The sequence below is a fragment of the Crocuta crocuta genome, unplaced genomic scaffold, assembly GCF_008692635.1.
Source record: "Crocuta crocuta isolate KB4526 unplaced genomic scaffold, BGI_CrCroc_1.0 scaffold1015, whole genome shotgun sequence".
Taxonomy (NCBI): domain Eukaryota; kingdom Metazoa; phylum Chordata; class Mammalia; order Carnivora; family Hyaenidae; genus Crocuta; species Crocuta crocuta.
This window is the reverse complement of record NW_027532631.1, coordinates 35,421-47,598: the sequence shown is the minus strand read 5'-3', so window position 1 is coordinate 47,598 and position 12,178 is coordinate 35,421. Positions and strand designations below refer to the sequence as shown.

General features: G+C 48.8%; 1 protein-coding gene across 1 annotated transcript in view; it reads left to right on the top strand.

Annotated features, from left to right (window-relative positions):
• Positions 1-12,178, top strand: part of GAB3 (GRB2 associated binding protein 3) — a gene marked incomplete at its 5' end in the record, with an annotated part of 50,044 nt that overhangs the window by 7,718 nt on the left and 30,148 nt on the right. The window contains 4 exons of the mRNA XM_077780670.1: positions 3,350-3,405; positions 3,854-4,073; positions 6,201-6,282; positions 7,464-7,566. Coding sequence (XP_077636796.1) covers positions 3,350-3,405; positions 3,854-4,073; positions 6,201-6,282; positions 7,464-7,566 — 461 coding nt within the window. The remainder of the gene's footprint in view (positions 1-3,349; positions 3,406-3,853; positions 4,074-6,200; positions 6,283-7,463; positions 7,567-12,178) is intronic.

The following is a 12,178-nucleotide window of genomic DNA, read 5'->3' as shown; positions in this document are numbered from 1 at the left end:
AAGTGTCCTCCTCCATGCCCATCCCCCCCTCCCCCCACATCCATCAGTCCTCAGTTTTTGTCAGCATTCAAGAGTCTCTCATGGTTTGCCTCTCTCCCTTTCCCCCACCATTTCCGCCCTTCTTCTCCCCCTTGTTCCTCCGTCAAGTTCCTCCTAATCCTCCTATACGTTGAAATATATTTCTCCTTCTCTGCCTTTTTTTAAATATTTTAAATGTTTATCTTTGAGAGAACGAGAGAGACCGTGTGAGTGGGTGAAGGGCAGAGAGAGAGGGAGACAGAATCAGAAACAGGCTCCAGGCTCTGCGCTGTCAGCACAGAGCCCAACACGGGGCTCGAAATCAAAAAGCCGTGAGATCATGACCTGAGCCGAAGTCGGACGTTTAACCGACTGAGCCGCCCAGGCGCCCCGCCAATAGTTGCTCTTAAGGACAGTATTGGGACAGCAGCAGTGTTGGAATAGGGAGTATATCATAGCTGTAATTTTGGTGGGTGCTGTAAATTGGTTTAACTAATTGTGAAGGGCAATTTTGGCTACAGATATGCTGACTCACGTGACAAATGACATGTACGTGGTTGGTGAGTGAAAATGATTTGCGAAAAATTGGAATTAACCTTAATGTCCGTTAATAGAGACAGGGTTAAATTCATTATTTTATATCCATTCAATGGATCGGTTCATTTTGGAAAAACGAATCAGATAGTTCTCTGCTTGTGTTACATAATAATACTGTGAGAATTTGGGTTACCACGTGCCTGCATTGAGGGTCTCCCTCGAGGCCTCCTTGGAGGCGGGCCTGCTAGCAGGAAGCGCTCTCCGTCGCTGTTCCTCTGGGGATGGTTTTATTTTGCCTTCATTTCTGACATACGGTTGTTCTGGATGTAGAATTCTCATTGTTTCTTTTAGCATTTTGAAAGTGTAGTTCTGCCACCTTCTGGCCTTCCGTTTCCCATGAGTAGTAGTTGGCTGTTAACCTCGTGGCGATTGTCTTATACACAAAGAGCCGGTTTTCCCTCCCTGTGTCCAGGGTGTCCTCCCTGCCCCTGATTTTCAGCACTTCGACTGGGATGTGTCTTGGTCTTGATGTGCTTGTGTTTAGCTCACTTGAATTTGGGGCACTTAGGTTGACTCCTTCCTGAGGTCAGCGTGCTGTGTTTCTGGCTGCTTCCCATGCCTGGCACTGGGGTCCCCGTCCCCAGGAGAACCCCTGCCGATCGGCCAGTGAGGGGCTTGGGAGCACCTCAAGGTAAAATGCCACAGACTTGCGCTGTTCTTACGTGATGTCCAGGAGTTTTTCTTGAATAAATGCTTTCCAGCTGTTGTGTGCTTTTGGTGACTTTGAAGAGTCTCAAAATAGTTATTGTTGTTGTTTTAAATAAGTTTGTACACTTTTATCATTGCTTTTTGGAAATGGCTTTGCTGGGCTCTTCACTCAGCCAATTTAGTAGCCCTGTCCTCCTCTGCTGATACTTTGCTTAGGATTTTTGCCTTGATCGTCACAAATGATATTAACCTGCAATTTTCTGATTTGCTTTATCTTTATCAGGTCGAGCTACCGAAGTTATACTTGCCCCCTAAAAAGGATTAGAAATATGCTTTTATTGGGGTGCCTGGGTGGCTCAGTTGGTTAGGTGCCTGACTTCAGCACTTTCTCACGGTTCATGTCTTTGAGCTCAGTGTCAGGCTCCATGCTGACAGCTCAGAGCCTGGAGCCTGCTTCGCATTCTGTGACTCCCTCCCTCTCTCTCTGCCCCTGTCTTGCTCATGCTGTGTGTGTGTGTGTCTCTCTCTCTCTCAAAAAATAAACATTAAAAATTAAAAAAAAAAAGAGAAGGATGAAGAAACTGTGTTTCTCTGCCTTGATCTCCAACGTATTAAGTGGAAAAAACAAGTTGCAGAACAGTGAGTATAATATGCTACCATTTGTGTTAAAAAGGAATATATAGAAGTGTGCGTGTGTGTGTGTGTGTGTGTGTGTGTGTGTGTGTGTAGACACATATATGTACACAGATGGTCCCCTGACTTACGATGGTTCGGTTTAGGATTTCTTGACTTTATGATGGTATGAAAGCAATATGCATTCAGCAGAAACTGTACTGAGAATTTTGAGTGTGGATCTGTCCCGGGCAGATGGTGCGTGGTCCAATGCTCTCATGAAGCTGGGCGGCAGTGGTCAGGAGGCTAACCAACCGACACTAACAGCCGTTTGGGTTTTCACTTTTGGTACAGTATTCGTTAAGTTACACAGGGTAGCCAACGTCTGGTTAGCAAGTAGGCTTCTGTGTTGGCCGACTTTGCCCAGCCGTAGGTGCTCTGCGCATGTCACAGGCCGGCTAGGCTAAGCCATGATGTTCAGTAGGTTAGGTCTAGTAAACACTTTTTCGGTTGAGGATATTTTCAATTTAGGGTGCCTTTGTCAGGGCACAAGCAATCAAGGAAGTAGAGGAAGATCTTCGTGGGATGCACAATCTTAATTCCGCTAATCTTCATTCCACCTTCCAATGCTGGGAATTATTCTTTGACTTGAGGATGATGGGGACTCTTCAGTTTGTTTTCCCGAGGCACCCGGACCTCATGTCTGCGCGCTCTGGGACAGCACCTCCCTGGCCCGCACTTGCTTCCTGGACCTCTCCCATTACTCCGTGGTCACTCTTCCTGCTCCTTGAATGTTGGGAATCACTAGGGTTTTGTCGTTAACCTCCTCTGAACACTTACAACTTAGGTAAACCCATCCACTCTTCTGGATGTGACCGCCATCTCTGAGCCCCCAATTCCCCAAAATCATATCTCGTTTGAATTGAAGCCCATTTATCTTGTGGCCCTGCCTTCTGGACATGGCTTCTTTCCATCTGATAATTATTCTAAGTTTTTAGGTCATGCTGTCACATCCATCTGACAAGTTTCTAATCCTGGATTAATCCAAACTTTCCTCTTACTCCAAGCCTGGGTGGCTGACCAACGCTATAGGAAACCCCGGTCACCAGTTCGGGATCACAGGTCCCTGGTGTGCGCCGCCTGGTGCTGCTCCGTGGTGCCCTCGCCCGCCCGTTCCTCCCACCCGCCCGCTCATCACAAGGGTCGTTTGTTAACTCCCTGCTGTCTCTGCTCCTAATTCACAGACGGGACTGAAGCCATCATACAGAAACTCGGAAATCTACTCTGATTTCCACCTGTTGGGGACACTGTTCTGACGGCCTGAGTAGCCTGAATAGCGAGCTTTACGCATAGAAACCGTTTTTGTGCCTCTTCCCTCCGGAGCGGAGCAAACGCCCCGAGGTGCATAGGGACTCGGACCCTAGTTTCAACTGATACTGTCTTGCGTTTCTCACCCCCGGCTTGTTTCTTACAGCTGACCCAGAGGGCCAATCCCTAAGACACCGAGACAAGCGGCTTAGTTTAAATTTGGTAAGTTTGGCACCACAGTTCCTTTAACCCTCAGTTTTACCACAAATCGCCTGACCAATGTGTGCTGCCTTGAAGCCTTGTGAGACTCAGCACTGAATCTCTGAGGACCCTTTCAGTCTCCCCTAAGGCTTGAACTTGTCTGGAGACTATTGCTCTTCGCGTTCTATAAGGACCCTTCCAGTTCTGATGTTCAGACGCTTGTGTGCCTCGGGGTGTGGGACTTAAGGCATCACATCACACGGAGAGCGTTTGTGTGACTTCATGACCTTCTAGCATCAGATCCAGGGGCGTTCTCGCCTGCCTCGTATGATAGGAGCAGGGGCCGAGCTGGAGTTAGAGGCTTACCTGACTTTTTCAAGGAAGTTCAGAGTTATTCTTGGGTACTTTGCAAGTGAACCCCTGTGCGCGGCCTTGGCCATGCTCGCGACCTGCACCCGTTCTCTTGCAGCCATGCGGGTTCTCCCCGGCGCACCCCACGGCTTCAGCCCATGCCGAAGACGGCTACGTGCTCATGGGCCCTCAGGCGGCCACAGCTGCTGTGAGAACCCACTGCGGCCGTGATGACTACATCCCCATGAGCCCCGGGAGCGTGTCGAGCCCACTGCCTGAGCTCCCTGCGGACGCGGAGCCTCCCCCAGTGAACAGAGATCTCAAGCCTCAGAGGAAACGTAAGCTGCCCGAGCAGGGGAGGGGAGTAGGGCCTAGAGGCCTCGTGCAACAGTTTCCTTCTTGACTATCTCTGGGGAGAAAGCACTGGAGGAGCCGCCCCAGAGGCCTGGGAGGCATAAGGGTGAGGAGCGATGGCCGGGATGGAACCGGAAGGGCTGGCCGACCTCGCCACCTCAGACCGAGGAAAGGAGTCACAGGACTTAGGGCACGGTGGTCCTGCGAATGCAGCCTACGATGCCAAGTTCATTCCAGAGAGTCCATCTTTGGCTGCTTCCCTAACGACGGCCCACACATGGGTAATGACGGATGCGGGTGAGAGCCGCCTGGCACCTCTCTTTGAACACACTTGGATGTAATCACAGTGAGGTAGTCAGGAATGACTTCTGACCCGAATTGGTGAATGTCAGACCTGGTCGTAGGCAGCTGGTCACCCACTGCCCTGTGTGCATCCATCAGCAGAGGTGGCCGGGGGCAAGGAGTCCGGACCCTCTGGGCACAGAGCTCCTCGAAGCTTCTGCGTTACTCCCAGGCAGCTCCTCTGGGCTGCAGACAGCACGGACAGAGAGAGAGAAAGGAGGAGAGGGAAGGAAAAGCAGGCCGAAGGAACGTGCTACCTTCATTCCCGCCCCTGCCCCCTGCCTAGTAGGTCTGGTGACTCCCAGGAGTTGGGTCTGTTGCCACCTCTGTTTGCCCTTTGGAAAAAGTACCACTTCAGGTAGTCACGCCCCAACCTGGTCCTTAGCCCCACCCCCGCCGTGCCTGGTCCTTCTAGCCTCACCCCTTCAGTGTGAGTCCAGCTACACTTCCGGCCTGTTTGCTGTGTGCGTGGTGCTGTGCCCGGCGCTGTCGGGGGTGGGGGGAGGAAGCAGGTTCCCCGNCGGACCCTGTCTTACGAGGTTCAGAGGAAATAACCCTTCATTCTGCTCAGAAGCAATTTCACAAGGACCTAGAGCTCTGAGGTAGATGTTGTTTTGCTTAGTTAATTTTCCATAGCAATGCCTATCCAACAGAAGTTTCTGTGATGACAGAAATGTAGCTATCGAACCCTTGAAATGTGGCCGGCACAGGCGAAGAACTGAATTTTTATGGACTATATTTCCCATGCTGAATTTTAAATTTCATTTAATGTTGATAAATATAAATTTAAATAGCCACATGTGACTGGTGGCTGCCATATTGGACAGCGCGGCCCATAGGACCTGGCGATTAGAGGCGTGAACGTGTCGTATGGACTTAGGGCTGGGGAGCCAGTGGGTGGGTGTCCAGGGGACCCCTGGGCCAGGAGGGTAGGCTCCGACAGGCATGGCTGCAGGGGAGAGGGCAGGTGGAGACGCCAGGAGGTGGCTGGTCGCTGAGGCCGATGCCAGGGCATCATGGCCATCAGGAGAGACCTTCCCACCAGAGACTATGAGGCTCAGCACCTCACCCAGGTCAGAGGCTCCTGGGAAAGTGAGCAGCAGGAGTCGCTGTCCTGGGTTCTGATGATACGGAGGAGGCGTAACCAGTCTCCAGCCGTGCCATCTAGTGGAGGAAATGAAAGCAACCTGGTTAAGGCCACGGTAGCGGGATATAGGCCTGTCTGTGACACAGGGCCTGATCTTGTCTGGAGGTCAAAGAAGGCTTTCCTAAACAGGGGACATTGAGCTGAGATCTAAAGATGACTAACCAGGCAGAGAGATGGGGAGGAATGTTCTAGGTAATATCAGGTAGACAATTGGGAGGCGGGGAGAACTGGAACCTCGGTGATCATCTCTGCCTATAATAAGAAAGGTAAATTTTCAATTTTGGACACACCAAGCGTAAGGTAGGTGTTTACATCCCATAAGGTCAGGGACTTTCATCTGTTTTGCTCACACTGTGCCTCTAACACCTAGAACTGTACCCAAGGCGCAGTGAGGTCTGAAATGCATACTGACTACGTGTACTGTCCCATTGCCGCCTCTAGCTGTAACATGACCAGTGAGGCAGGGAGGGGTGGGTCAGCAAAATTCCCACTCATCGTCACGGCTGCTCGTTAGTAAATCTGGATTTGATGTGCCAAGTGGAATGTCTTCATTTTCGTCTCTAGATTCTGGCCCTTCACTCCTGAGCACTTACCACCCTGGATATTGTGTATTCTCTTACAGCACGGCCACCCCCTCTGGACCTGAGCCACCTGTCCACCATCAGGGAACACGCGTCTCTAACCAGGACCCACACCGTGCCTGGGTACGTCTTTGATTGCTCAGAGGGGCCTCAGCCAGCACAGGCGCTCCTGGTTTTCGAGAAGCGTCCTTGATGAGATGTAGTTGAGGCCCACCTGGTCTAGCTTAAGTCAAAGTGGGGATGAGGTTTGTTACCATGAGCCGGAGGTTCATGGATCACGAAGGAAGGAACGTAACTGCATGTCCCAGGATGGTGGAGCCGGGAACTAGCTGTTGCGAACCCAGGGAACCCCCCCATCGCACACGTCTGCTTCTCTCTTCCCGTTTTCTCTTCTGTCTCTGGGGAGCCCTTGTCGCCGTGGCACAGGCCTCATGGCCGTGGATACCTGTACCAGGGCTCGTGAGCTCCTTTACACGCTACGATCCAGGACCAACAGAGACGGGCTCCTTTCCGACCCCAACTCACATTTCCTGGGAGAGCGATTGTACCGCCCCAGCATGAACGGAGTCACCTGTGGCCGGGGTGAGGGTGGGGGGCAGTGGGACTGATGTGGCTTCAAGAAGCCTGACCTCACAAACGGAGTAGGACAAGGGAGTTCTCAGAGGAAGAGATGGCTCGTGGACCTGCAGACAAGCCCCAGCGCGTATCTGCGCGCTCTCACTGCGCCCGTCCAAAGTTGTATTTTCCGAGTGTCGAGCCTGGCCCAAGGGCTTCCCGGTTCACTCTGAATGTCACGGCAGACAGTCACTTAGCCAAGCAGGACTCTGCAGTGGCTCTGCTTCCAGTCATGATGCCCAGAGATGCAGCCTGTGCTTCTGACTTGGGAGGAGGGTGAAACATGACCTGCAGGCTTTTTCTGATCCCATCAGAGGAATGGCCACAGCTCGTGACTTTTGCTGGCCACTCTGAAGAGAAACCGGAGAGCCCCAGAGGAGAGTGTTGTTTTTGTTTGTGTTTTTTTCCTAAACAGTATGATGCCTTGGCCTGTTTCTAGAAAGCTCATGGGCTGTGGCACATAGAGGGCCTGGAAACAAGGGACCCCTGAGAGGTGGGAGCCATTTGGCCCAGCACGGGACAGAAGCTGGGCAGTCTCTTCCGCTTCGGGGACTGCTGTGGCCAGAAGGAAATTGTATGTGGAAGGGGGGCGGGGCTGCAAACGCCGTGGGGACCGTGTCAGTTCCTGGCTGGCTTTCAGAGCAGCTGTAAGACTTTGCTTTGACCTCATCTATATTTTTGTTCCCTAGCAATCGAACCAGATTTCTCTCTCCAGAAAGAAATGGTATTAATTCTGCAAGATTTTTTGCCAATTCTGTTTCCAGAGAAGAGGAAGAAAGCTACATCCACATGGTAATCCTCTGTTTCGCACTCTTCTTGTGTTTCGCCTCAATCCATAGTCTCACGGGTTCATTATAAAGGAAACACGTACTTCAGAGAGCCCCCGGCAGCCTTAAACCACTCACTTGAATGTAATACCAGGGTACTGGCAATAAATCAGTTTGGAGCTGGTTTTCTTTCCTGTGATAGTCAGCTCCTCATACCATTTCGAGGCCACGGTACTTCAGGGGGACCCAGGCTGGGGCATCTGTAATGGGAAGGTGCAAATGTCAGCAAATTTTTTCACCAGGGCTGCGATATCCAATTTGATCTCAATGACTTTGTTAACATTTTTTTTTTAATGTTTATTTGGTTTTGAGAGAGAGAGAGGCAAACAGAGTGCCAGTGGAGGAGGGTGAGACAGAGAGGGAGACACAGAATCCGAAGCAGGCTCCAGGCTCTGAGCTGTCAGCACAGAGCCCGTTGCGGGGCTCGAACCCGTGGTCCACAAGATCATGACCTGAGCCAAAGTCGGACACTTTACTGACTGAGCCACCCGGGCGCCACTGATCTCAATGACTTTGTAGCTCTCTGGTTGTTCAGAGTCTAAGCTGTGAAAACCCACACGTGTATTCCTTTCTAGCAGACCCCTGTCAGCCTGGCCCCGATTGCCTCTGAGCCTCTCCTAAGGATGACTCAGAGTCCCATTGGGAGGGAATACAGTGTCCTGGGCTGTGCATGTGCCTGAGTCCCCGCAGACCCAGGTTGTAGGGTCTCTGTATAGACCTGAGTAGCCAGAGATCTGCCAACTCCATCATTTCGTTCATTTACTGATCTCCCCTCACGCCCTGCGCTGTCCCCTCTGTTCTCTTTGCTCTGGACTGTACTGGGAGCACAGGTGTTTGGAGACCGAGGGCCGGGGGTTGGGAGGCACGTGAGCCAGGGAGCGTCCCTGGGAGGCCTGGGAAGTAGTGAAGAGAGATCTTAGCAGAGCAATGTTCAGGACACCGTGACTCCAGGTACTTCTGAGAAGGCAGTGCCGGCCCTCCTGTTCATGGGCTTAAGAGGCGAGCGACAATCTAAGAACCACAGTCTCCAGGGAAGCAGTAATCAGTTGCTTCACTTTGCCTTTCTATTTGATAAAACTTGTGCTGTAAGTTCACTTAAACATATGCAGGTGGAAAGTGACTCATATACAAATCTGCTGTGGTCTTCCCATGTTTTTCACACTTAGTAATGGCCCTTGGGAAACTTCTAGAAGAAAACACTCTTCTAAAGGATACTGACCAGCTGTGCTGTGTCTCCAGAGGACACGAAAGGGAAGGGAATCTATAACCTAAGAGGAGCGAGCGCGGAGCCATTCCAGACGAGTCTATCCCTGGTCTTTGAGGTTCTGACAAGGAGCAGTGTTGCATTCACAGCACTTTCTTGCCCGAGTTTATCATCACTACTTAGTGACTGTCTGGGCGTCGCTAGGCAGTAGGACACTGCACACGAAGAGCCCAGAATCCCTGCTGGGGAGGGTAGCTGTGGGAGAAGCACCTTCCACGTGCGCAGTAGGCTCATAGTGTCAGACGGCCGTTACACGACCTCGCTTGTTTCATGCCTACAGGACTCACAGGGTTTGCTGTTCATTTGCATAGAATCGTATGTGTTCATTTTTTCTTCCCTCTGAGAACAAGTTCTGATCTGAATGTAAACATTGACATCAGGGGCTGAAATACAAAGTTTGTTTTAACATTATGCATCCTTTTTTAGTTTCCTTAAATATTTGTGAAATTATAGAAAACTCAGAATAAGTAACCTAATTTTAACTTCTGTGATCTCCTTTTTTTACAGGTTTTTCAAATTCTTTAATTTCAATAGTTTTGTAAGACTTTTTTTTCCTTGAGAGAGAGAACACAAGCAGGGGAGGGGTAGAGAGCGAGGGAGAGAGAGAATCCCAAGCGGGCTCCACGCCATCAGCGCAGAGCCCAGTGCGGGGCTTGAATCCATGCACCCTGAGATCATGACCTGAGCTGAGATCAAGAGTCAGATGCTTAACTGACTGAGCCACCCAGGCGCCCCTGTAAGGCTTTTATAGTAGAATTCTAGACTCCTAATCTCACAATAAATGTTCTATTAGGCCTTATAAGACTCTTTTTAGATTATCTTTTGTGGCATTGACTTTCTCAGTGTGCGGTTCTATGAATTTTAACATATGTGTTATGTTCTATGTTATATGTAAATTCAAAACTATGAATTTTTATGTATATGTTTTATAATTTTTACATATATGAATCTTAACATATTTAACATATATGTAACCACTGCCACGATCCAGACACAGGGCAACTTCAAGATACTCCCTCATGCCACCTCTTTATAGTCACACCCTTCCACAACCCTAATCTCTGGCGACCGCCTCTGTGACCTTCATCACTCTAGTTTTGTCTCTTCGAGAACGTCACGGAAACAGAATCATAGAGCATGCCATCTTTTGCAACTGGTTTCCTTCACTCAATATAATGTCTTTGAGACTCACCCAAATCATAACATGTGTCAGGAGTTCTTTCGGTTTTATTGTGAGTATGGGTGTGCCCCACTTTATCTGCCTACCCATCGAAGGACATTTGGATAGTTACAAGGTGTGTGACATTTATGAATAGAATTGTTATAAACATTCTTCTTTAAAAGTAACCTCCACACCCAACATGGGGCTTGAACTCACGACCCCGAGATCAAGAGTTGTGTGCTCTACCCACTGAGCCAGGCAGATGCCACGCAAACATTCTTTTACAAATTTTGTTTTTTTATTTTTATTTTTTACTGTGGTAAAATATGCCTACCATAAAATTTACCATTTTAACCACGTTGAGATGTACAGCTGGGCAGCATTTAGCTGCACTTACAACATTGTGCGACCATCACCACTATCTGCTTCTAGAGCTTTTTCATCATCGCAAATAGAATCCTGTACTAAACACTAAACAGTAACACCCTAGTCCCTGTCTACACCTCTGCTCTACTTCCTGTCTCTCTGAAGGTGCCTCATGTAAGTACAGCCATACGACATTTGTCCTTTCGTGTCTGCCTTGTTTCATTTAGCAGAGTGTCTTCAAATTTCATCCATATTAGCCCATGTATCAGGTTTTCATCCCTTTTTTTTAAAATTGTTTTAAGATTTGAGAGAGAATGAGCAAGGAGAGGAGGGGCAGAGAGAGAGGAAGAGAGAATCCCAAGCAGGCTCCATGCTGTCAGCGCAGAGCCCAACACGGGGCTTGCACTCACGAACCTTGCATTGAAATCAATAGTCGGACACTTCACTGACTGAGCCACCCGGGAGCCCCTCACTCCCTTTTTAAGGCTAATACTCCGTTGTATGGAGAGACCACAGTTTGTTTACGCATTCATCTGTTGGTGGACATTTGGGTTGTTTCTACCTTTTGGCTCTTATGAGTGAGGCTGCTGTGAACATTGGGGTACAAGCATCTGAGTCTTCGCTTTCAATTCGTTTGGCTATATCGCTAGTGGTGGGGTTGCTGCATCCTCTGGTAGTTTGCCTTTAACTTTTTGAGGAACCATCAAACTGTTTTCTGCCAGCGATGCAGAAGGTTCTGACTCCTCTGCGTCCTTGCCAGTGCTGCTTGTTTCCCTTTGTTTGTTTGTTTCTAATTATGGGCATCCTGCTGGGTGTGAAGCGGTGTCTCCTGGTGGCTTCTGTTTGTATTGCCCCCACGACTATGATGTGGAACATCTTTTCATGTGCTCATTGGCCATTCGTAGATCTTTGGAGAAGTGTCTAATCAAGTCCTTTACTCATTTTTTTTTTTATTAGATTGTTTGTTTTTGTTGAGTTGTAGAAGTTTTTTCAAAAATATATGGGTGGCTTCACTTTCTTTAATACTTGTAGGACCATTAACCCATTAACATGATCTATGTAATCTTGGGTGAATTTTGGTTATTTGTCAGATGCTTTATAATTTTACCTTTCACAGTTAGGTCTGCAGTGCACCTGAAATTAACTTTCATGTATGATTTGAGGTAGGAGTCAAGTTTCATTTTCCTCTGTTTCTCTAGTTGACCTGGCACCATTATATTTAAAGTTACTATAATTTACCACTATTCTGCAGCACTGTCTTTGTCATAAATTAAATATCCATATGCATATGCCTCTTTTCGTGGACTCCCTGTTCTGTTCCATTGATCTGCGTGTTTATCTTCAGATGACNTACTATTTCTTCATAAGTCTTGATATCTAGGAAATAAGTCCTCCTGCTTTGTTTGCCTTCCTCAAGTTTTCTTTTGCTGTTTTGGGGCCTTTCTAGTCCCATACAAATTTTAGAAACAACTTCGCAAATTCTACTAAAAATGAAACACAGGTCTTTGCAGAAAGGGTGGCCAAAATGATTAAATCCAACATTTGAAATGGAACTACATTTGTTCTGTTATTTTTAAATTTGGGGCACCTGGGTGGCTCAGTTGGTTAAGCGTTTGACTTTGGCTCAGGTCATGATCTCACGTTTCATGAGTTCGAGCCTCGTATCGGTCTCTGCCAACAACTCAGAGCCTAAAGCTGCTTCGGATTCTGTGTCTTCCTCTCTCTCTGCCCCTGCCCCACCTCTCTCTGCCCCTCCCCCAACTCTCTCTCTCTCTTTCAAAAGTA